Source organism: Rhinolophus ferrumequinum, chromosome 26, assembly GCF_004115265.2.
Source record: "Rhinolophus ferrumequinum isolate MPI-CBG mRhiFer1 chromosome 26, mRhiFer1_v1.p, whole genome shotgun sequence".
In the NCBI taxonomy this organism is placed as follows: domain Eukaryota; kingdom Metazoa; phylum Chordata; class Mammalia; order Chiroptera; family Rhinolophidae; genus Rhinolophus; species Rhinolophus ferrumequinum.
In genome coordinates, this window is record NC_046309.1 from 4,631,591 (window position 1) to 4,657,554 (window position 25,964).

General features: G+C 38.5%; 1 protein-coding gene across 5 annotated transcripts in view; it reads left to right on the top strand.

Annotated features, from left to right (window-relative positions):
• EZH2 (enhancer of zeste 2 polycomb repressive complex 2 subunit) overlaps window positions 1-25,964 on the top strand; it is a 56,799-nt gene that overhangs the window by 16,349 nt on the left and 14,486 nt on the right. The window contains exons 2-8 of one of the 5 annotated variants that reach the window (XM_033099173.1): window positions 5,683-5,806; window positions 6,375-6,503; window positions 17,714-17,830; window positions 20,155-20,275; window positions 21,065-21,214; window positions 22,122-22,224; window positions 22,682-22,860. In XM_033099173.1, the coding sequence (XP_032955064.1) occupies window positions 5,690-5,806; window positions 6,375-6,503; window positions 17,714-17,830; window positions 20,155-20,275; window positions 21,065-21,214; window positions 22,122-22,224; window positions 22,682-22,860 (916 nt within the window). In that variant the 5' untranslated portion in view covers window positions 5,683-5,689. The remainder of the gene's footprint in view (window positions 1-5,682; window positions 5,807-6,374; window positions 6,504-17,713; window positions 17,831-20,154; window positions 20,276-21,064; window positions 21,215-22,121; window positions 22,225-22,681; window positions 22,861-25,964) is intronic. The other 4 variants (XM_033099174.1, XM_033099175.1, XM_033099176.1 and 1 more) reach the window with 4 other exon arrangements.

Sequence of the window (25,964 nt, forward strand, 5' to 3'; positions counted from 1 at the left end):
AAACCGGCAACCCCGTTGTTCAGAGCTCGTGTTCTAACCAACTGAGCCATCCGGCCGCCCTTTTTTTTTTTTTTTAAAGGAGGGCGCAGCGCACAGTGGCCTATGTGGGAATCGAACCAGGAACCTTGGTGTTATTAGTATCATGCTCTAACCAACTGAGCTAACCGGCCACCTCCATGCTCTTGCCTTTTATTCAAGAGTGGGGGTAGGACTTAGGACTTAATAGGACCAAATGCCAACCTGCTAGTTTATTGTTGAAGTGAGTTTAGAATGGAGCGAGCTGCTCCCCACCTGCTTTGCCCCGTCTCCGTAACAGGCATTATTAATGGTGAAGGCACTTTCCTGCTGAGCCAGAACATGGCTCGGCCTCGGAATCCTTGCAGCACTCGGCGTGGTCACGGGCGACGAGGTCTGCGGGTCTGGCATCCGGAGCGCGGTGTGCAGTGGCCCTGGGCAGCCGCCTCTCGGAGACCTGCTGCTCACGGTCCTCCTTTCCTGTGTGCTCTGTGCTCCCCTCAGGCGGGAGACCTACTTCTCCTAGGTAATTAACTTTTACCTCTCACCAAGAGTTCCATCGCTGGCTCTGTAGGTTCTCATGTATTGTTCTCCTTATCGTTGCCTACAGAATCTTATTTGCCATTAATTTACTTTTGAGCTTATTAAAGCAATGGATTTTAACTTAAAAAATAAATGAAATTGTTAAATGAGACTAACAGCTGCCCTCAAAGCATTTAAACATAAAAGTACTATTGAAGACTTGTGATTTTTTTTTTTTTTTTTAAACAGGCAATTTTATGGCCGTCTTGCTGTAAAGGAAAAAGACATTTTAGTCAGAAAAGGACATCGAGAACATTGCAGTCATAGACTTAAATTTGACCTTATTTAGTCTGGTATTCAGTTAATAGTCAAAATGAACGCTGTTAATTTAGTTAGGAAGGATAAGTAGTACATATAATTTATTAGTTTTCTTCCGATAAGTAGAAACAGAACCCAGAAAGACTAAGTAGATGGCTAGTGCCTGATGTAGCAAATCCTTTAGAAATGAAGAACCTTTAAAGAAAAACATCAGGGGCACTGAAAAATGCCTAGGGAACTCAAAACAAAACCAAAAACCCTGTCATTGCAGCAGAGGAAGGAGGGGCAGGAATGTCTCCTCAGGTGAAGGCTCTCCCAAGTGGGTCGGGTTGGACCTGACGGAGGAGAATGCTGATTCTTTGGCCTGGGTGACCTGGGTGACCCGGGTGCGGAGAGGTAGGGGGCGTGTCCTGGGCACATCATGGGCTGAGAGGACGGACGGTGCGCCCTGCGGGTGCAGAGCACACTGGGGAACGGCTGTTGCTGGTGCCATCGCCCCCAAGAGCTAGGTCCTGAGAACCCATCTCTTAATCGGGGTGTCATTGTGCATATAATCCAATCCTAAGAATCTGCCTCAGACCCCTCCTGTATTTCCTGGGGCAGAAAACCTAATCCCAACTGGTTTCAGCAAAAAGAAAAGGGAATTTCTTGGCTCGTGTAACTGAGCAGTTCTGGAGTTGGTTTGGCAGAGCATGCCTGCTTCGGGGCTCAGATGGAACTAGAGTCCTTTTCTTGGCTTGGGGTGTTTTTCTGTTGCTGACTGTCTTTGCCGGCTCTTGTCTTGTGATTGCAAGTTAGCTTCCAGCAATTCTTTGGACAACACGTTATCAAGTTCAGATCTAAGTGGAAAAGGGGGAGCTTTCTTGTCTTCAAGTTGCAGGGACCCTCCTGAGATTCGCTCACTGTGGCTGGACTGCTCATGGGTCCACCCCAGAACTGGGGACTGTCTGGTGGGGGCTCAGCCAGGCCGGGACCCCAGGCTTCCTTCCAATGGTGGATGGTCCTCAGAGAAGGGATGGGGGAAGTTCCAGATGCGGCCAGCAGATCCAACCCTGTGTGTGCTCTAGTGGGACAAAGCTGGCTTACAAGGGTGTGGTATTCAAGCTATTGAAGTTTGGTTTGATTCATAAAATACACGCTAGACTACGTAATTTTCCTTCATTTTATTCTGTGAGGCTTCACTACATTATATTAAGGTTTTGATGGTCCCCTGCCATAATTGGGTTTGTCTTTTGGATTAAAGCATAACTGTTGTCTTGGTTTCACTGTGTACAGGTAGAATCTTGTTTTAATGACTTGAGCTACACTGTAATCTATTTTGAATAAAAGATGTTTTCATATCCTGGATAAAAATCATACCTTAGTGCCATTCTACCTATGAAACAAAACAAATGCTGTGATTGATAAATTTAAAAATTGGGTGTATTCACAAATCTCCATCCATTTAGTGGTAAGTCATTTTAACAAAGGTTTCTTTTTGCTAATACTCCAATATTCAGGGCTGTATCTTAATACTTAGTGGGCTAGGGTGTAGTGGAAAACGGAATCAGAACCCTGATTTGAGTCTGCCGTTCACTGTGGGAGAGGCGCTAGCATTTGAAGGCTTACTGCACGCCCGGCGTCTGAGCCGGATGAGTCTGCATGTGACAGCCTTGAGGCAGGTGGTGGTACCCCCGTTGTTTGAATAAGGTTTTAAGGCACTGTAACTTGCCTTAATAGAAAGAAATTCCAAAAGCTCCGGGTTTTTATTCCGAACTCGTGCTTGAGTAGTCAGGGAGCTGGAGCCCAGGGTCCTGCTGTTCCTGACTCACCTCTTGGGGGCTTCTTGGTGATGGGGTCCATCACCCTTCTTCTCCATGCGCAGGCGTGGTGCCAGCCTTTCGTACCTTGTGTTGCATTTGAATTTTGTGAGCGACTCATGACCAGTGCTCGTTAACAGACCTGTTTGTTTTGTTTTTAAATCTACTGTTTGCCAAACAGGCAGCCAGGCTCTGGGATTTTATAATGAATAAAAACGGTTCTTGCTCCTGAAGAACTTAAGTGGGGGTGAAGTGGAGTGCAAAACATGAAAATGTGATTTTAATATGTTGTAAATGCTATGATAGTGGGCGTTTGTTTTCTGTAAAACATCCTTCTCAGTGGGGCCTTAAGTTTTATTTCGTCATGAATCTGCCTGTTTATCCCTATACTTTCAAAGAACAGTCTGAACACTTAGATTTATTTCTTAGATCATAATTCAGAGGTGATCCTTACATTTCCATAATTTCCCCCAAATACTCTAATTTTCCTCATTTCCCCTCTTGTGCACATTTACCGGCTTATCCTTATAGCCTAAAACCCTCATTCAGGTATTTTGTTTGGAAGAGCTTTGTGACATTCATATACACGGAAATGTATCCATATATACTCTTTTTCCAGAGACGCTGTTTCCCCGATTCAGTTTTGAAATGTTCTGTTGTTGCTCTCCCAGCTTGTTTAGTTCAGTGAAACCTTTGGTCAGAGACTTGTTTTGTTGTGACATACTTTATTGTTATTAATGGTAGAAACAACGTGACGATGTTGTTCCAGGATGTTAGGCGAGGGGTGTTCCGACGTCCCTGGTATGGAAACACAAACGGCTGACTCGTGTAATGATGCCTCTTCTCCAGGACATAGAATATGGGCACCTTGAAAAAGAGAATTGTAGTCATACCCATATTGCACAGCAGTGAAAACTCCCTGTTCCTGCGTAGGTTTGATCAGGTAGAGTCCTGTTGCCTCCAAGGACCAGGAGTTTGTCAAGGGGGCAGAGGAGACTAGTTGTGAAATAATTTATGAGCTCGTTGATAACAGATAACCCCTTTTTATCAGATCCCTGGGCCTTTGAAGTGCAAAATGTCTCAATCTGCATAGAATTACTTGTGGTCCTCTATTAACTAGCAGATAGGAAAGCAAACATTGCCACAAAGTTATTTTTTAAATGAAGCTCCAATTTCTTCCTAACTTTGGTGTCTTTTTGCCCTACCTCACCTGAAAGACCGGGCATTTGGTTGAGTTTAGTCTTCTCAGTTCCAAGGACTTTTACCTCCACTCCACTCCAGCAACCCACAGGCGAGGCTGCCTTTTTAACTTTTTCACGAGGAACACACCTATCTGGTCTCATTCGACTTTTTTTTATCTCAGATTCTGAAATCTCTTCATTCTTCATTTTCTCAGTCCTTGTAATTTGTGTCTCCACCAATTTGCCCTTTTGAAATCCATCTTAAATTTGGAGGTTGAGTTGTCACCTTTCCTGCCATCCTTCTGCGGCCCCTCCCCCCAGGACATTTGCACGTCTGACATATGGTAAAGGATTTTCTTTTTTGGCCTTCTTAGGTAGGACGTAAGCTTCATAAGGACACATTGTGTTTCATTCACCTTTGTATGTTCATTGCCTGGTTCATAATAGTCATTTATTAATTACATGCTTTCTCTGCCCCCCTTTCCGCAGCTCCAAACTATACACCATTTACTTTGTCATTGTCTGGTGGTTGAGTGTTCTTACAGAAAGTTACCCATTGACCTCTGGACGTTTTCTTCTTCTAAATCTTGTCTCTTTAGGCAGTTTTCTCTAGTCCTGAGGGTTTTATGTGAACAGGTAAATGAAACGCTATTCTGTTATTCAAGCCAGAAAGTCATCTTCCCCTACATTTGAATCATCGCCATGTTTTCTCCTAAGTAACTAACTCTTTAATTCATTTTCTTTTTTCTCCCATCGCCAGTGTGGTGGTAGAAGCTGTTGTCAGCTGGTGTCCAGAGGTTGTGCTGAGTGTAGCCTAGCCTGACCTTATCTGTGCTTTTATTCTCCTCTCTTCCCCTCCAGCTCTTGTTCTGCTTGTTGTCAGCTGGTCTTTCCAAAATGGAAATCTCCGCCTCCCCTTTTACTTAAAACTCAGTCACTTTCCATTGCTCTAAGATAAATTAGAGCAAAAATCATTAACGTGGAACCTTTATACTATCTGACAGAGAAATGTTCTTTTTTATTATATTATTTTTTTGAGAAATGTTCTTCTAATCTTTTGAAGACAAGTATGATTTTAATAGTTTGGGAAGAAAATGTTCCAGAAGAGGACACTTATTTAGACTTAAAGTGGGGACTCTGTAGTATGAATTAGACATCTGGTGAACTATAGGCTGTCCCCACATTTAAACGTAATTGGTTCCCGGAGCCTGCAGCTGAAGATAAGGCAGAAGAATTTACTTTGCATTTGCTGCATTCCTTTTTTCTTGTGCTGGCAGAGAAACCCTCATGTGAGGCAAAAATACAGACCTTTATCACGGGGTTTAAGGTGAGAATCATCGTTTACAAGTGTGTGTCAGGGGTTACTTCAGTTTGTACACTCATTTATATTGTACTGTTTCTACTTTTAGTGCTGGATGTGAGTTTTACTTTTTCTGATTTATCTTTTTCAGTTATATTAATTCATTTATGCCTGAAATTTAATGATGAAAACTTAGAGTGTATTTCTACGTTGTTTTTTTCACTCCGCACTGTGGCTCTCAGACTGAAAACTAACTTCTTATAGTCTCCTTAATTCCTGTGATGGGATCACGTTTCCGTATGGCGGCTGCTATCTGGGGGTGGGACATCTTTATCAAAAGTGTCTTTTAAAAGTTGTGTTAAATAGTTATACTATTTTGAATGAAATGTTTTAAGAATTGAACCATACAGAACAAATAAGCACTCTTATGCAAATATCAACAGTATTATTTCTTCCACTGCTTTTTAGTTTGCTGGGAATTAAAACACAAGTGGTCATATTCAGGCTGGTTAGATTAGTGATTTTAATATGAAACCATTGCTTTTAGAATAATCATGGGCCAGACTGGGAAGAAATCTGAGAAGGGACCAGTTTGTTGGCGGAAGCGTGTAAAATCAGAGTACATGCGACTGCGGCAGCTCAAGCGGTTCAGGCGGGCTGATGAAGTAAAGGTATAACTTGATCTTTTGTGAAAATGCGTATACCATTAAAGATAGTGTTTTCCCCCAAAAAAGATAAGTTTTAATTTGCTAGGGTACATTTCCAGCCACGGTCACATTTACAGTAAGATAAATGAAGACTCAGGCCCTCGATCTGTCTTAATGGAAAATTGTCCCATGCACATAATGATAATGTACAATGAAAGGCTTTCACCCAACTTGGAAATCCCTCTTTAGTATTGCATGTGTAGACGTGGCTCCCAAGTACAGAGAGTTCCATGGTTTTAATGTTTCTGAAGTAATTGTGATATATATATATATACACACACACATATACACACACACACAACGTTAGCAAAGGATGGTAATCATTTCCTGTTTCCCTACCGTTCACAAGAAGATAATAAGTGTGGTGTTTTTATATTTGAATGTGGGAAACTATAGTTTAGTGTAAAATACACGTTTGAGGGAATGTTCCTGATACTTTTGAGAAATCACTAGGTTTTAACCTGCAGTAGAGATATTACAGATTTTCTAACAATGAACAATTTCTTTTCTCCTCTCCTTCATTTATTTAAAGAGTATGTTTAGTTCCAATCGTCAGAAAATTGTGGAAAGAACGGAAATCTTAAACCAAGAGTGGAAGCAGCGAAGGATCCAGCCTGTGCACATCCTGACTTCTGTGAGCTCTTTGCGCGGGACCAGGGAGGTTGGTTAACTCGCGCTGCCGCGACTGTCAGTGCATTCTGGTTTCTGTGGTGGGCGAGAGGAGGTCCCTGACTTTGGGGTGTCCATGTTTTGATTGCTGTTGCTTTTTGATATGCAACTATTAACGGCTACCTTAGGTCACACTAATAGCTATTCCTATAACAGAGCTCTAGTGTTTTTGATACACTGTCACTGTTGGTGGTAGATTCCTGGATTTTTATAAGACTGTCTATTGAAAGAAAAAACCTACTCTTTAAGGTCCTTATCAGATCACTATTTCGAGCAAGCTTTCTGACCCACAGTTGTCCCCCCCGCCACCAATGTGAATTAGCTATGCTGTAGGAAATGTTTCCTTTCCGTTTTTTACGTTTTGTTCACATTCCAAGGTTCTGTCTATAAGAATTTTTAAATTCAGTGTCGAGAGCTCGTAATTTCCTTTTGTATAGCATTTCTGAATGAATGAGATCTTAATCATTAATCATTCCAAGAAATCTTATTTTCAAAGAAAGGCAATAAATCTGTGGTCACATAATTCATTAAAACATTGAAACACAGTGGCAACAAGGTAAAAAGAAAACGGTACAAGCTTGAACAGTATAGGACCAATCAGTAGGACTTTGGTCAGAACATTTCTGTTTATGAGTACAGGCTTTAGGTAGGAAGACATGGCATAGGCTATGGAGTGCCATCTGACTGGGTGTCGAGGCAAAAGAGGCAAGAAAGTGACTGGGAATTTCGGTGATTGTTTATCTGAGTTTCGAAACATGGGAAGCATCCAAACAGTGGAATTTGTTCTCAGGTAATGTTTTCAACGAGTAGCCATTTTTAATATAATCTTGTGATAATCAAGCGATAATTTGCTATTGTATGAGACCTGCCGGCCGTGTGACACACTGGTTTCAAAGACTTGTTGGTGCTGTCACCGTAGCCCAACCTGTGCTGCACACACTGTCCTAGAGATGACCTCAGCGGTGGTGTGGTGGCAGTGATGGTGACGCATGGCTTGGAATGATTCTTAGTCATTTATGCATCTTTGGCAGGTGACAACTCTTTAAAGCTCCGACTTGTAGTTGTATGAACATGTATTCTGTGTTGCTAACACCTCCGCATCATCTAAGACGGGTCAGGACCTACGTGTTGGAGGTGGTAACTTTTTATTCATGTACTGAGGGTGAAAAGGATTCTTGCAATGCCAGTCAGAATGTTCTTGAAAGGGATAAGCACGGGCCTCTAAATAATTCTTTTGAAAGTTTTGTCTGGTGACCTTTTAGAAAATTTGAGGTGAAGGAAAAAGAAACCTTTTTGTTTCTCCCTGGAGGAATAAATCTTGGCAATAGGAGAAATAAAATAGAAACACAAGGAATACTTACTTTGCCACCCTTTACAAATCTCAAAATGCTACCAAAAGCCCAATGCACGTAAATCATAAAAGTTAAGAGCAGTCTTGATTTCTGGCACGGTGCTAGGTACTCAACACACATGATTTCTTTAATCTTCATGATTGTTTTATGCCTTTTTTGCCCTTACTGAGGAAACGGCCTGAGGACAGTTAAGTCAGCTTGCTTGCTCTAATGACCTGATGTTGGCCCTGAAAAATACCATTGGCTCAGACACATTAAAAAATTAGTGAACTTCATTACTGATGTACAACTTCAGTTGCTCATAATATAATTTTTGGCGTTAAATTTAAGAGTACAGCTTATTTAAATGAATATTTATTAATTGAAGGTTGCTTTTAATTTTGTCAATTGGAGATAAGTCATGGAATGTAAAGATAGATAACTTTTTATTAATGAGTTTATGTGAAAAGTTGTAAGAAGAAATCAGCATTTTAATAAAATTGCTTTCTAAACTTAGTACTCCATGCAGGTTGAGAAAAACCATTTTCACAAAACAGGAGGAAAGTAATCCCCAGCCTCAGGAATTCAATTTCTGTTACGTGGAACTCTGGCCTGGTCAGGCAAACTCATTTTTGAGCTGCTCTTGATAGCTGATCTGCTTCAAATGATTCATCTTTTATGTCCCCATCCTCACCCCCCCCCCCCTTTTAAAACCATCATCCCTGACTTGGAAGCTAAAGTTACACAGTGTGTGATAAGCTTTTTCGTGTTATCACAATAAATAATAAAATTTCAGGGCTGGAAAGGGCTTTAGTGATCTGTCTAAATCACCCTACTTTTCAGACGAGACTATATCCCTGTTTATTTTTTCTTTAGTTTTGAGTATTTCCAGCTATATATCGATTTCTTTTTTATGCTTTGAAAGTTGGAGTCTGAAGTAGGTCAGAAGCAGGAGGATAAATAAAAGTTAGGCTGTTTTGCAAAGACTTCCCTCATAGTAGGCTTGGCAGAGTTTTGGACTGCAGTGTTAATTCAAACACCTAAAGTCTATGACTTTTCAACATTTTGGAAGTGCCATTATAACATTGTTTTAATTAACTGCTCGTTTTTGTAAGCTGATCCTTTACAAGTTTAAATCCTTTGCAGCATGACGATGATTCAGTGACAATTTTCAGTTTTTCACTCATCTTATTCTTTCTTCCCTTCTGTACTTGGATATGTACTCAGTTCTAAAGGGACCCTTTACTTTAATCTAGGTTAGTTTAGTAAAGAATATCTGACAAGTTTCCTTTCTGATCTGATGAAGTGACTGACTTCATTCAGATCAAGGAACCCTGCAGGTGAACCTCGAGACCCATCTGTAGTAGATTGTTTTTCTTAATGTGTATTCTTAAGACACTTTCGGGAACCTGTTGTTTGGTGTTGAGGTTACAGGACCTTAAGCAGTGTTGTCCGTAGAATTTTAATACAGAGTATGTGTCTATTTTTTTCTTTATAAAAATACTTCTGACTCCTTGAAGACAGCGACTATGATACACGTTTTACATTTATTTCCTTTGCTCTTCGATTGATCTTTTTAAGGAGCATTCAGCTTAATAATGTCATTACATGATATATACAAGCCAAAGGTACACCTTATTGCCATATATGTGACTCTTCCTCAAAAAGTTGCTTCTAGGTGACTTTCATTATTTTGTCTTATCAATCAGTACAAAAATCTTTATCTTCTGTAAGTCTGCACATTGGTAGTCATATTCTTCAGGGTGTCTATTTTTCCAGTTTTAATGAAGAAACTGGTTTAAGAATTACTCTTGTAGTGCATTTCTTTTTGTACATTTGTCCATTTCTTGCTTAAAAACAACAGGGTACTTTACCCTTCACTGATTGTTCATATCAAGATTTTTATTACCTATTTGAATTATGACTGAAAGAGAGGCTTACTCAAATGATGTCTGTCTGATTGGTTTTGCAATTTTAAAATATCCTGCTAATACACATTTTTGGGTTCCCAGGAATATATAATGTTCTTGTAAGAATTCTGTCTTGTTTACTAATGAAAATAGTGAGGATTTTTTATGTAACTGAAACATGGGGCGTCTTCAGAATACTTAACATACGAGCAACATCAGAGACACCTCATAGCTCTTAAATTTGTGAAGAATCAAATGTCTTTTGGACGTTTCAGTATATACAGGTTTGCTCTTCCTAGTGATACCTGAAATGATTTTAAGTTCATCACCCATCATTTGATATTTGCAAATGAATTTTTTTTTGAGAGGCTTCTATCAAAGTAACAGAACGTGTAAGTTCTCTCGTGTTCATAATTTGGACTTATTTTTGTTGAAGGAGAAGAAAAGCATTGTCTTGTTTATAATGTAAACACTTGATTGCATTATTTATTGACTTGGTAATGCACTTTTCTCAGTTAATTGTAAATGAATTTTTAGTGCTCTACTTAAATACATACACTCTTAACTTTCAACACACCAGCATGCTTTCTTTCCTTTGTGATTTGCAGGATTATAGGACCAGTAAGTAGGATCTCAGGAAGTCCTTTGAGCGGACATGGCAGCGAGCAAGGCCATTTTTCTCATGTCTTAGAAATAAACTGATGGCTCTCCCAAGTATCTGCTTTGACCGTCTGTCTAAACATTGCCATCCTTTCTTGGTTCCTCAAGGAACTGGTTTATAAGTTGCTTTCTGCTGCTGTTTGCCTCTCTTAACCGTTTGTTGGTATTTACTTGGAGAGTTTAGTCTTATGTTAACTCTGCCAGTTCTTCCTCCTGTGTAACTTTTCAAATCACTGCAGCCCTTGCTTCATTTCTGGCTTTCTTTCAGCTGAAATAGATGGAACATTTCTTAAAAGACCATGAAGGAGGGGTGTTCCATTTCTTTTGAAAGGAAACTTTTTTTATGCTTTTTCAAAGGGTCATTTAAAAAAAAAAGAAAGGTCACTTACGATGTTTGAGTTTATATTTTAAACTTAAGGTTATAGATCTTAAGTTTAAACAGTGAACTTTTCCAAAATGTCAAATGTTTATTTTGTGTGACTAATAAACAAGCAGAGGTTGTGATTAATATGCTATTTTTCTTCTAGAATGCTGTGTATATAGTTTGATTTGAAAATTATTGTTAAATTGGCTATTCCAAAGGTAAAGTCTCTGCAAAATACAAAACCAAATTGATGGCTATTTTAAAAACAGAATAAGCCCAAACCAAAAAAAAATGCTTGTCTAGTCTACAATGTTAAAAAATATTTATTGCTCTGAAGAAATAAGAAAATTTTGTGAGTCCTAGAACTTCTGTCATAATTTAGTTTGGTAACATAGATTGACTTAAATTCACTGCTCAGGATTCTCTCTTATCTTCTCTTATTAGATTTTATAAAAGAATATTACCCGAGTACCATGTTGGGAAGTTTGGTCAGATTTCATGGGCTGCTTTGCAACCCACGATTCTATACCCGATAAAGTGAATATCTAATGGGTCAATGAAACTGGATCTTTTTATCTTTCTCCCCAATGAAAGGTCATTACCAATAATAATTGTAAAAATTCAAATAACACAAATACATAAATGTTCTTGTAGTCCAACCTGTGTGACTTTTATTCTTTGAGATTTCTTTTTTTATATATGATGTTAACAATAATGATAATATATATTTTATTTTAAAAAGTTAACCCAGGCATGCTTTATACCTGCCATTTTGGACCATCACTTTACAACCTCTGTCCAGGTTTTCAGTCTTTAAGAATGTATAGTGTTTGATACTATTGATATACTGTAGTTTATTTGCTCTATTTTTAATTGATGAACATTTATGTTTTTATTGTTATTTTTTACTTGTGCAGTTAGTGTTTCAGTGAACATCCTTTATATACATCTTTGCATCTTTTGAATACTTTTGTAGGAAAAGTTCCTAGTAATAGGATAACTAGGTCAAGAGGATATGCATATTTAAAATTTTAATAGATATTACCAAATTGCCCCCCAAAGGTTTTACCTTTACACTCTCACCAGCTGTGTATGGGAGTGTGTGTTTATCTATATTCCCAGCGTAAAATATCATCATCTTTTTAGTCTTCATCAGTGTGATAAGTAAAAAATTATTACTGGTTTTTTGACTTTAATTATTCAGTGAGGTGTTAAGTATCTGTTGTTTTATATTTCTTTTATGAGTTGGCTTTTATGATCTTGGATCTTTTATAATTAGGTTGGATCTTTTTTTCCTTATGATTTTTAAGGATATTCTATATATTGTAAGTGTTTTATCATCTCTTTTGCAGTTCCCCCCAACCCCAACTTGGATGTTATTTCTGGTATATTGTGATTATACAGAACTTTTAAATGTTTATGTAGTTAAGTTAGAATTTCTACTTTTGATTTCTGTGTTTCTTAAAGGCTTAGAAAGTCTTTCTCCATTTCAAGATTATAAATTACCCATCTTTACTTTTAGTTCTGTTTTCATTTTTATATTTTACTATCATTTAACCCATCAGGAATTTCCTTTTCTATCAAGAGTGAGTGGGGGATTTGATTTTTAATTTTTTTCTATGTAGCTTTATAGTTGTTTAAACACTGTTTACTAAATAATCAGTGAAGGATTGAGGAGCAGTTATAAATCTGCAGTTATAAACAGAATGGGCCTACCTGATCGGCATTCACCTGAGCAGGTACACCCCTGAGCAGGGACTGAGCGCCTCTCTTCAGAGACTCTGGCCTGGTGACAGACTTGCTTCTTCCCTTTAACTGGGCCTCTACTTGTAGCATCCAATCCATTGCCCATTCATGGAAGCAACACTTCACAAATGATTATCCTGCCACTGTTTCTGGAAACCGTGGACTTGTGTAATGTGTTTTGTTTCTTAGTTTTTGTTTTCTTGTTTTTCTCAATGACAGGAATGGTCTTATTTTCCACTTACAGGACTGTTCTTGAATTGTGCTTGAAGTTGCGTACAATAGACCAACATGCTCTGTTACCTGCTTTGTGTCCTTTGTTGAGTGTTTTTGTAGTTTTATCAACTTCTGTCCTGTGACTGTTTTGTTTCTGCTTCTAGCAGAACTGCAGGTTATGAGGGGGTGATTTACCCTAACAGCCCCCTTCAGACCCAGACTGCACTGGGTTTACCCTGTGCGTTGTGTTTTGATAGTTAATATATTAACTAGGTTTATATACAGAGGGTGCCAAAAAATTTATACTCATCTTAAGAAAGGAAAAAACTGTATTAAAATTGTAATACTCAGTATATACTGATAACGAAAGATGAATACAAGTCATGGGTATACAGTTTTTGGCACCACCACCCGGCGTGTGATCTTTCATTCAGAATAAGGCATCTGAAGCTAGGATGCAGGGAAGAGCTTTAGGTCGTGTTCCAAATGTTGTTATATACTCTCGGTCTTTGCTAAAGTTCACGTTAAATGCCATAGATGGCTTGTAAAGTGTGTGTTTGAGAAGTGTAAGTACTGCTGCTTATGGGATGACATCTTTCTATTGTGCTGAAGTGAACTTGGGAGCAAGAGCCTTGTGTTGCTGGGTAGAGAGGTTCTCCCCCCAATCCAGATGGTTCTGCGACATAAATGTTTAATAACAAAACAAATAATTTACAAGCTAGAACGAACCATTCTTTTTCATTCCTTGGCTCCAAAAGCTTTGATTAGCTGCTTTTGTTAATACATCTCTGTCCAAATCTAATCAGGACTTTTTTCTTTCCACTTTGGTTTCTGACTTTCTCCTGCTGGAGACACTCATCTCCTTTAATCACCTTCTCTTTACCATCCTTCTAGCCCTGGTTGTGAACTCACTCCTACCACCGAGCTTCTCTCAGCTTGATCCAGACTTGACATTTATCTCATTACAGTTTTTTCTTGGTACTTCCTTCATGAAAAAGTCTGAAATTAAGTTCCGTACACTGTCATTTTCACCAGAAGGGCTAGCTAGCTAGCTACTTTAAAACTTGGGTGTGTTATCTTTTCTCTACTGTGGTCTTGAAAAATATAGGTAGTTTCTGAAATCATGCTCAGCTTCTGTAAAGTTGGGTGGCAGCTGATGCTTTCTCCTGACCCTTTCTTTCCTACACCTTAGATGTAAGATGGTTCCTTATTGTTTTACTTGGAAAAGCTAAAGGATATTAGACAATATCAACAGTTCATTTTGTCTCTGGCATGAATCAAATGGACCAACCAGTATCCAAGAGTATTTTTAACTTGGCTAACTGACTATTTTTTCCCCCAACTTCACGGAGGTCGGACTTAACCCTTCTTATGTTAAAGGTTGTTCAGAGACTGGATGGCTATGCTGCTGTCCTTTGGGGTGTCCCACTGTATAATGGGGAGTCAGACCGGCCTCATAGGGTAGTGGTGAATTTTAAAGAAGTTAACTTTGCTAAAGTCTCTAGCACAGTGCTTGGCACATAGTAGGGTGTGTTAATTTCTTTCCCTTCCCTGCAGGCCATTCACCTGCTCTTCCCTCTACGATTTTCCATAACACAGTTTTTACTTGGAACCAGCCTTCTGCCAAGAGTCTCAGTTTGGTTGTGTCCTCCTACAACTACTCTTTTTGGCTTGACTTCCCTCTCCAGCTCCCAGTGGTCCAGCCACACAGTCGCCTATTGTACCAGCTGGTTGATGTAAGTCTATCCATCCTCAGAGGAACCTGGTTACTTACCAGTACGCTGTGTTTCTCTGAAAATGTAGCATCCTTGAGAACTAATGTAGTTTTTTCTTTCTTTGCCCTCAATGATGAATCATCTATGTAATAGCCTTGTGTGATCCTCAACTTGGAACTAGAATTAGAGAATTTAATTTATCAATAGGTCTCCTAGTGAGTTCCTGAGTCCAGAACACATGACTGATCAGGTAAAATGTTGTGGAGACTCCTAAGGTCAAATTTCCTTTTCAGTACTCGGAGTGGTATGAGACTTAATTAGATAAACTCTCAAGGATGATACATTTTCAAAGAAAAGAAAGTTATTGGTAAGTAACTGGGATTTTTGAGTAATTTTCCTGTAAGTCAATAAATAAGAATTCCCAAACTTGTTTTTACCAACAAATGCTTTTGCATTTGAATATGGTTTCATAAATGAAAGGAATGTGGTTATTAGTCAAGGTGAATAGTTAGAGAATGGGATAGGCTTCTAGAGAAACTGCATAGGCCTCCAGTTTTCTAAGTAGGTGCTCTCTGTGCTTTGAAGAGAAATTTGAAGTCGCAGTCTCCATGGGGGGGAACCAGCAATGCAGTCTGTTCACTCTGGAAACATTTTTTGAGTGCCTACTCTTTTTTGAGACACTGTGCTGAGTAGCGCTACGAGACAGAGGAAAAGCTACCCTCTGCCTCCGCTGCTTCTGGCCTCAGAAAGCCTGGTGACTCCCGGGTGACTCAGCACTGAGATGATGGGTCATGGGAGTGTGACAGAAGTGTGGGCTTGGAGGTAGTACTTAGCGCTGTACCCTTGGCTGTCTTATCTTCTGTGCTTCTGGAAGTTCTTTCTGTCCCTGGGAAAATCAGCTGATCTCACTCAGTGGACCCAGAGCCACCTCTCCATGGCTCGGGTGACAGATGCAGCAAAGCCAGCGCCCCTCCTGCTTGGTAGTTGAAGGGAATATTCAGCTGTCCAACCTTAAGTGTGACCTTGGATTTAGATGTTAAAGCAGGCAAACAAGTCAGTTGGAGTGGCAACTCCTTCTCCCAACCCCCCAAACTTTAAAGGGAGCTAATCTTCAGAATTAAAGTCACAGAGTTAATTACTCCCACCAAGTGTAAAACAGAAGTAAAAAACTCTTATTTAATTGTTTTGCAAGAAATGAAAAGTATTTTGTACTTTAAATCACTGGGCAGGGTGTAAGACTTGCCCAAAGTTACCCGGTTGAGTAGGAGGCAGGAAAGAAGACTTGGTAGCCATAGGAATAGGAGGAAGGTGCTGGGGGGAGAAGCCGGGGTACCGGGAGGAGAGAAGATGCTGAGGCAGCACCCAGTGCTCGGCTGTACTTGTTCTTTTACCCTTTGAGCATCTCAGCCGCACAGGGACAAAGCTCTTGGGTGTTGGAGTCAGACGTAGGCTTCCATCCTGGCTTGGTAATTCCCCAGTTTTGTGACTAGGCAAGTTCTGTACCTGCTCTTAACTTCAGTGTCCTCATGTGTGAGGTTGTGATGCCAAAGGCCAAGACGAGATCGGCCAAGATAATGTGTATAAAGCACTTAGCACAGTGCCTGCAACGTAGTACGTGCTCAATAAATGTTAACTGCTTATTGGATTATTGGCTGGCTGGATGAAGAATTGTATCAGAGGCCAAAGAGTGGAACCGGGAAAGATGGCGGGTTCTGGAGTATTAATAAACTCTTCACACCTTCGCATTTACCTGAGCTGTGAGCTTTCTAGTATTACTATCTTTATCTTTGCTCTTTTGGAAAGCAGATTAGTGGGTTAATCACTGTCGCAGTCCTTCCTAACTACTCCATCTTGAAACCTTCACTTCCACTGAGGAAGGAACCGTTTGTTTTTGTGCCGCACTGACGGTGAGGTTGCAAGATGGAATGCCCCTGGCTGACGAAATGCCCAGCGCCAGGGTGGCCACAGGCGAAAGACTTCCATTCTGATTTCACCAAATCTAGTTCGGATATTTTTAAGACCTCTTAAATAAAAATTAAACGTTTAATAATTATGTGCGTATATATTATTTTTTTGCTTTATTTTACCACTTCAATTCTTCTTTTTGCTCTATTTTCATTGATTATAGATTATGAGTAATATGTCCAGGGTGTTTTTGAGAAGGCTCTGGAGACTGATAATTGGGTAATGGTACTCTTTAAGAAAAGCTGGATTTCCATGGAAAGTGCTGTGGTTACTTGGGCACAGATTTCTACCGTATTTCATAGAATCAAAGATACAAATTTTTAACCATTTGTAACATCTGGAACCATCATGCATCTCAGAATCTCTGTGATAAGAAATCATTATGTTATAGTTTAACTGGCAACATTATTTTCTTAGTTATAGAGAAAATAATAGTATGCCTTAAAATTGATGTCATCATAGGTTGGATGAAATACGGTATTTCAAGGCAATATATGTACTTACACATTATAGAATTTTGGTATCATGGCAGTGTGTTAGTGGGTAAGAGCAGGGGCTCCAGAGTCAGACTTTCTGGGTTTAAATTCTAGCCCTGTCTAATGTATGACTGGGAGCCACTTGCCTGTCTTTTCCTTACCTTCGTTTTCTCACCTGTAAAATGCAGGCTAGGAATAGTCCCCACCTTACAGTCTTGTAATGAGGACTAAATATGGTCAGACATACTGTGTGTGAAATAGTGCTGACCTAGCACATAAGAAAGCGCTTGATAACATTAGCTCTTCTGAATAGTGTAGAGATTGCACTTTGCAAAATTGATTTGAGTCCATTTTGTCGTGATTGAAACTCAGATCTATTACCCTTTAATGTTTGTGTGTCATCTGATGGGGAAGATAAAGATAGAGAGGTTAACCTAACAAGTTTCCATATTCTTACTAAGTAAGATTCAAGTGGCATATTTGGTGTTTATATTATTTTTGTGGTTGAGGAGTAAAAGAAATTTATAGTGAAAGCAAGGAGCAGTTAATCTTAGGCTAACATAAATACAATTTTTGATTCTTATTGCTATTGGTAAGTATGGGGAGGGTTGGAGGGCTTAAAAAATCTGAAGCACTTTTTTTCCCACCCTAAGTGAAAGAGAGAGGAGAGAATCCTTTTTGGTTTTTATGAACTTTACTGTCTTAGGTAAAGATATATCCTTTATAAATTATGTCAGTAGGCAGCATCCCTTTATAATATGATGACTACAGCTTCCTTCAGGTTCTTATTCTTATGAGTCATTTTGTTTTTTTCTGTTCTAGTGTTCGGTGACCAGTGAGTTGGATTTTCCAACACAAGTCATCCCATTAAAGACTCTGAGTGCAGTTGCTTCCGTGCCCATAATGTACTCGTGGTCTCCCCTACAGCAGAACTTCATGGTATGTAAACAATGTAGCTTCTGCTTGTTCGATTATCAGTTATTTTAAATAAAAAAGCGTAGATGATTTTCTCGTCACAGTGAATCAAGGTAGCATGAGTAAAAAGGCTTTCACCATGGTAGCACTTCGAGTGATGTTTTTAAACCAATTTTTATACACTATAATTTAAGCCTTTGCTGTGTTGCTCTTTTTCTAGTCCTTTTTAGTTAGATTCTTCAAAGGAAAAATGCTAAGCAAAAACCATACCTGGGGTTAAAAACATTTAAACTATGAAGTTTATAGTTCTTATCCTTGAAGAGGTCAGTTGGTATCCTGTAACCTCAGGCTGACTTGGATGTTTTGTTAATTGAGAAGTTATTATTTAAAACAACTTCAGGCAGCATGTTAGTCAGGTGATAGTGTACAGTAGGAGATATTCTCGGGGCTTAGCGAGCACAAGTTTAAGCATATTTCCAGAGGTAATGAATGAAATGCTAGTATTTAGTTCTTTATAGAAGTAGGATGAAGGAGGATGGAACAAAAGAGAAATCTGAGTACGCAGTCTTGACTTGTGTTGTTCAATAAAAAATATATAGTTTTATTACTTGATGTATAAAATATTGATGGAAGCCTTTGGTGAGCCTACTTTAGAGAATTTCTTACTAGATTATTTAAAAAAATAGATGTTATTAATGTCTTTAGTAATTTTAAAGATTTTATAGTGGAGTGTGAAAGACAAACTTCAGGTACGTTTCAGCAATGCCATAGATTTGTGCATTTAAGGCTTTATTCGAAAACATTTAGCTTGAGAATCATATTTCAGGAGCTTAAGGGAAGTTTCATATTTTCACAGACTGAAATGCTGAAAGAACAGTGTTTAAAGTTGTCAATAAATACTATTTATGAATCATCCATAGGTTTTTCTGGACACTGACCAAAGCAAATTAGGCAGACTGTCTTTATGGCTAGGATATGTTTGGGGGGCAAAGGTTATTTGGATACAGTTGGGAAGGCAAAATAGCCAATTGTCACTTAATTTTGGCTTGCATCCAAAAACAATTAACTCTTCTAGTTTAAATGGAATTAGTGCAAGTGAGAAGCGATGAAAACTCGTTAGTTGTATGTAAGCTTGAGTCTGAATAGATCAATACATTAAAATTTAGATTTCATTTTATATCCCATATATACTTTTTCTCCCCGTTTCCTTATTCCCTGTTTATCTATAAGGTATGAATGAGGTAGTTGTCCTAAATTTGTTATCTAAGGGTTATTGGGAATTTTTTCCTTTTCTTTGTATTTCCTGCCTGCTCCTTGACGGTCCCCTGTGTGTCTCATGGCCATTTCCCGGGTCTTCTTTCCTGTCGATTATGGCCCCAGCCTAAAGGCACCTCACACTTTAAAATAGCTGCGTGTCCTCCTGTCAGCCTTAGCCTTTATCAGAATGATCTTTCTAAAATTCTGTTCGTAAGCAATACCCTCCCTGTTCAAAGGCCTAAGACTTAACCTGTCCTCACTTAAATTAGTGTCCTTACTGTGGACTTCGGAGCCTTCCGGTCTGTATAACTACTGTCTTTTTTATTCTTTACTAAACATTCTTCCTCCCATGAATGTTAGCTTCTTGTCCCTTGTATTCTTAAGTATTACATTCTCTCTGAACCGTTCTTTGATTGGCTTTTCCTGGCTAAGCTAGTACCATCTTTGTTCCCTGTTGTCATCCAAACCTTGATATGAACTCATCTGTCATCTTTATTCGCTTTATCAATTTTGATGTGCATCTGACTCATCTCAATATTGAAAGATGTTATTGTGAATGTTCTTTTATGTATAAGAGTAACTTTGACTATCGATACTTTATTTTACATCTCTAGAATTTTTTTATACGGGATGCCTCAATAACTAGATCAAGTGAAATTTAGAAATTCTTATCCTATTTTTTTTTTTTAAGGTATGGCTATTTATAGTTTATTTTGATGTACCATATTTCATCAATTCTAAGAATTTTTATCTGAAATAGGAACGTGTCTTAAAATTGATGATCTTTTTTCCTTTCGTAGAGGTGCATAAAATAACGGTAAGTTTTAATGATTGATGACAGGTTAGATCAGCTAAACAGTATTTTTTCTTAACATTTTTTCAGTTATGCTTATTGGTGAGAGGGTCTTTTATTTCTTTATAGCTTTTAAAATTATAGTCTTAAAGTTAAGTTTTCCTGTCTGTTTTCAGTTTGGAGAAGTGGGTAAAGACATCTACTTACGAAAAACATTATTTTATTTATTATATCGATTTAAAAAATATTCGATACTTCGGATAAGGCTGCTTTTCAAATCTATTTTTTAAATTTTTAGGTGGAAGATGAAACTGTTTTACATAATATTCCTTACATGGGGGATGAAGTTTTAGACCAGGATGGGACTTTCATTGAAGAACTAATAAAAAATTATGATGGAAAAGTACATGGGGATAGAGGTGAGCCATGTGTTTATTCTCATAGAAAAGGGGACCAAAGAATTGGGAGATATTTTGATTTCTTTTAAAGCATAGATATGAAAAATATTTTTTAATATTAAAATTTTGTGTTGGATTGGCCTGGCTTGCAAGCCTAACATTTTTAGTGTTTTTCCCAAGGATCATGTTTGCCACTTGGAACTTACACATAGTTGGCTATGACATAACTTACAATGTCAATAACATATAAATGAAATAGAATTGTTGGGATGTAGGTAGATTTTAAGATGCTGTAGCAGTAAAATTAGTTAGGACCAGGGCTGTGCTTATATGACATAGGCTCCAAAAGACCCATCACTCTAAAATTCCTCTCCGAGCAGGCTACTGCAGTACCTAAAATTCTATCATTAGAATCAGGGCTTCGGTGTTTTGTATACAGGAGACACCCTGTTCATTCGTTTTCATCATTAGTAGAAAGCAAGGTCTGTCAGATACACAGTTTCAGAGGAGACCAAGGCCACAATTAGTTTCTAGAGAATTAGGTTATAGTAGCAGGCACTGGAAACTTGGGCAGGGAGGGTTGTTAATCAAGAGAAAATGATTGGTCTTGAAGACAGATTCTTTGCCTAACTTTGCCTTAGGCCCGTCCTGAAAAGGATCTCGCCCCCACCCCCGTTATTTTCATAATAATGTTATAGTGTTGATTGATGGGCTCTGGCCATTTCTTTCAAATTAGAAAAGGCATACATAAACTTTTATCATTACCACTTTCCTCTGTATATTTCTAATATGTGACTTGGTGAATTTCAGAATGTGGGTTTATAAATGACGAAATTTTTGTGGAGTTGGTGAATGCTCTTGGTCAGTACAATGATGACGATGATGATGACGATGATGATGACGGAGACGATCCTGATGAAACAGAAGAAAAACAGAAAGATCTAGAGGAGAGCCGAGATGGTATGTCTTTTAGGTCTGTGTGCAGCCCTTCCAGCGTTTTACAGGAAGACTGCAAGTAGATCTTAATTCCTTCTTTCTCTTTCTCTTTTGTTAAAAATCACATCAATAGTATAATCAAAATTAGAATATGATTTGCACCATTTCATCCAGCACCCAAACGCCTTTTATTTCCTTTGGCTAGCAAAGGAACATACTGATTTCTGGGTTTCACTGGACAGTCATCATAATCATTCTGTAACATTGATCATTGGCTGTTGCGTGTTAATCGCTTTATCTGCACCAGCTCACTCGATTCTCACGAAGCTCTACAGGTAGAAAGCATCATCAGGTCCATTTTATAGCTGAGATGGGCTTTGTGAGGTGAAGTCTCTTAGTTAAGATACAAATTGGGAAGAAACGACCCAGACACGAGTCATGGTAGCCAGCTCGGACTCCGGAGCCCATGCTTTTAACCCCTACACTGGGTGGGGCTTCCCAGAAAAATAGACGATCCCAGGGTGGAGACTTGGCAAAGCTCATTATTAAAACAGAAGAATGTGGGGGAAAATAGCAGTTTCAGAGAAGCATACAATTTTATAACAGGCACCTTAGTGATCATCTAGTTAGCACCTTCGTTTTATAGATCAGTGAACAGACCCAGGTGGATCCCTGACCAGCCAAAGTGCGATTAGAACTGCCTTTTCTGCCTCCCAGACTGCTTCAAACTTTCCATATTTAAATTTCAATTTTTTGTTTGTCTGACCTACTAGCATGTCACAGATACATGTAACATGTTAGAAGTAAGTGAAACACAAAGTTGATATAATTTCTTAGAAAGTCAGCTTTGTGATATATATTTGTGTGGAGAAAATGTAAGATTGGAAACTTGTTTACTGTTCTTTTTTTCCTTGTATATTTCCATGTTTAGATAAAGAAAGCTGCCCACCTCGGAAATTTCCTTCTGATAAAATTTTTGAAGCCATTTCTTCAATGTTTCCCGATAAGGGCACAGCAGAAGAACTAAAGGAAAAGTAAGATTTGTTCTTTTGAGGCGGTCTTAGAGCCTTGTATGGTACGTAACTCACCATCTTGGCTTATTAGAAGGGGAACTGATGTAGCTTCATTTGTTCACAGTGTTTGCAAGACACTGGAAGTGACATGTATCTCTGAACTCTGTACTACGAAACATCTGTTGTAGATAGAATAAATTCTCTGGACACTTGTAGGCATTTTATAGTGCAGTTGATGTTTAATTTTAATATGACATTTTTCATGGTAAATTTGAATCATATCAGTGAATTTGATTCTTGATATATCATGCATAATGTTTAATTGGCTCTTCACTAGATTGTTGTAGGCTAGACCTTTTCTTCTGTGTTTTAGGCAAGGTAAACATCAAAAATAATGCATGGAAACCATTTAGAAACTTGATTTTTTATAACTAATTTTTGTTTCACCTTTACTTCCCTTTTTCTTGGTTAATGTTAGATATAAAGAACTCACCGAACAGCAGTTGCCTGGTGCACTTCCTCCTGAATGTACCCCAAACATAGATGGACCAAACGCCAAATCTGTGCAGAGGGAGCAAAGCCTACATTCATTTCATACGCTTTTCTGTAGACGATGTTTTAAATATGACTGCTTCCTACATCGTAAGTGCAATTATTGTACGTTTTCATTTTCTATCTTTATTGTGGAATTATGTCTTAAAGCAACTTGGAAATTGTTGTCATTTACTATAGCTAGTATTTGTGATCTAATCTTGCAATTAAGATTGGAAAATATGTTAGGATCAGAGTATTATGTTGAATGTGCTGCTTGAGGGTTGCTCTAATTCTGCACGTGTTTAACTTGGACTGCTGTCTCCCAGTGACTGGGGATGCAGGTCAGTGATTTTCCGTAAATGCTATCCGAGCTGTTTTGTAATGAAACTATTACTGTGAACTGTGAACTCGCTGATGGATAGCCCAGAGCAATTCTGTCCATAGCGATGAGTATGTTTTGTTGACTAAGAAATTGGCTATAAAGATGCTTATGTATATTCTTCTCTATTTAATGTGAAAGGTGGTTTTTAAAAATATTTTTTTGGCTCTCTAAGTTACCTTAAAAAAAACCCCTGCATTTGAATATAGGTAAAGCTTAAAATGTTCTTAGTGAAATTGAAGTAAGGCACACACAGTATTACTTTATTTTTCTGACATTGCTGGGGAATGAAGTTTCTTAGTAAATTGTCTAGGTAACTGGAACTTATTTGTTTAAGCAGTTTGAAAGCCCCAACTACTTTTAGGGAATATATTTTGAAAATATATTTTATACCTCCCAGTTTCCTAAGCACAGTTTACTTAATAGAGGTTAGCTTTTTCCATATCCCATTCTAGTGGGACTGGCTCTGGCCCGGTAACAAGTAGGGGTTTCGACCTGGGTGAAGTTGTCTTCCCCCGGTACTGACTGGCCTCACGTTGCTTTGTCTTTTTGAGTTCCTGAGCCCACCTTTTCCAGAATGTCTCCCTCATTGTCTAGTCACATGTCTTAATGTTAAGTGGGCTGCCGAACCAGCTATATCTTGCCTCATTTTGAGTTTTTGCTCTGTCTACTTAGATTTGCTGCAGCCCCTAATTTGTTGTGTGATGTATATCTTGGTATGGAAATGGTCATTTCTGTGTGTGTGTATGTGTGAAGTATTAGTGGTTTAGTTATCTTAAATCAGAAAACCTTGAAGTAGGTTTTTAGAATCATTATCTGCTATCTCCTTGCAATGCTATCCACACTCCTGTCTAACTGATACATTGATGATTTGGGGGTGTTAGTAAGCTGTGGGCATCGGCCACGTGTTGCTTCAGCTGGAGGAGCGTTGTGAATCTTGTTTGGGCTTGGCAGTGCTGTCTTCACACAGCCCTTGCAGTAGTTGTCTTGAATTGCCTGTGATTCCCTTTTACACGTGGTCATTTTATAAAATAAGTCCAGTTCTTTTTAAGAAGATTGTAAGGTCTATTTTGGAGTGAGTGAACCGGTTCCTCTAATTTGTTTTATAGATGTAGCATTTAACTACTCTTCTTGTTGTACAAATGAACCAAGGAAGCAGGATACTACTTTTTAAACATTATTACAAGAGTTACTTTATTGTGCTCTTTAGAAATGAGTAATTTTGATGAACATTGAACCTGTTAATGATCTCATTCAAGCTGGGGAGAACAAGAGAGAGCTGTTTGTAATGGAGTGGGTGGCTCGGGGCCAGCAGGCTGCCCACTTGCTTGGAAGCCGTGGGCCGCGCAGCCCCTGTGCCCGTCCGCCCTTTTCCCGGTAGAGCCAGTCTCTCCATAATGAGCGTTAACGATTCTGTAGGTATTTCTTTGCTTTACACTAACTTTGACAATATCACACACTATGTATTTGTCTTAGGTATAATAAGCCATGTAAATTACTAAACGTGTTAAATAATAGTATTTTGTGCTTTCATTTTGTTTTTTGTCTACGTAATGGGAATATAGTATTTTATAAGCTGTTGTAAGGATTACATGTATTAGTCTGTAGAATACTTAAAATAGCACCTGGATCCTGTTTAGCTATTTTTTAAAAAGAAATAGATCATCATTCACGTGGCTTACATTTCAAAATAGTATTAAAAGGTGTCCAGTGAAGTCTCCCTCCCTCTTCTGTATCTTTCTGGTTTCTTCTGGCAAATACATTCTTTTTTTCCTGACCATGCTATTCAAGTAGTGCCTTACTATTCAGGCTTTTCCCGTTTTTGACTTAATGTTGTAGATATTATTGCTGTTTGGACAGCTGCTTATAGGAGGCACTAGAACTTAGCCTGTCCTCTAAAAGAGGTCAACATTTGGAGGGTTCCGAGCCTTTTTCTGTCACAGTGCTACAGTGAATAACCCGTGTGTACCTGTACATCATCTCGCACACGTGCAAGTTAACCTGACCCACTCTATTTAGATATTGCCAAGTGACCTGCATGTGGCAATGTGCCAGTGTAAAGACCTACCAGCAGAGTAAGAATGCCTGTTGCCGCAGAACCCTGCCAATAGAGTGTGTGAAAAAGTGACTTTTGTTGATTAAATGAGTGACAAATGGTTTTTAGTGTTGTTTAACTTGCATTTTTTCCTTTCTGTATGTTTAAGAAATTTGTGTTTTATTTTCTCGGAACTATTTTTATCCTTTGGCTTGTTGGTCTTTTTGAAATCTGGAAGTTCTTTATAAAATAGTCAGGAAATTAGACATTTTGAGATGAGTTGTAATGTTTTTCCCTGTTTGGTAAAAATCCCATAAGCAAAGTTAAATTCAACTACCTTTACCTTTTTTTTTTTTTATCAGTTGGCTTTCCCTACTCCAAGATTATAAAGGGTCTTACCTTTCTTTCTAGTACGTTATAGGCTTCATTTTTTTGACATCTAACTCCTTGATCCGTTTGGAATTTATTCTGATAGACATTGGATCCAGCTCCCCTCCCCACTAGTTGTTTCCACACCATTTGTCGAGAAGTTTCTTTCTCTGCTATGATTGAGGTGCTGCCTTGGTTGCCCATCACCACGTGTACGTGGGTCTGTTTCCTTCCGTTTGTCCAGGAGGCTTTACTCAGAGATCTCTTGGATGTTCTTGTTTTTTTAATATAAAATTTAAAATCAATTTGTCTAATTAAAAAAAAGTCTAGGTAGTATGATTATTGGGATTCCAATTAAATGATAAATTACTTAAGGGAAAATTGACATTTAAAAATAAGGACTAAGTCTAATTCCAGGATCGAGTCTTCTTTAATAACCTCAAG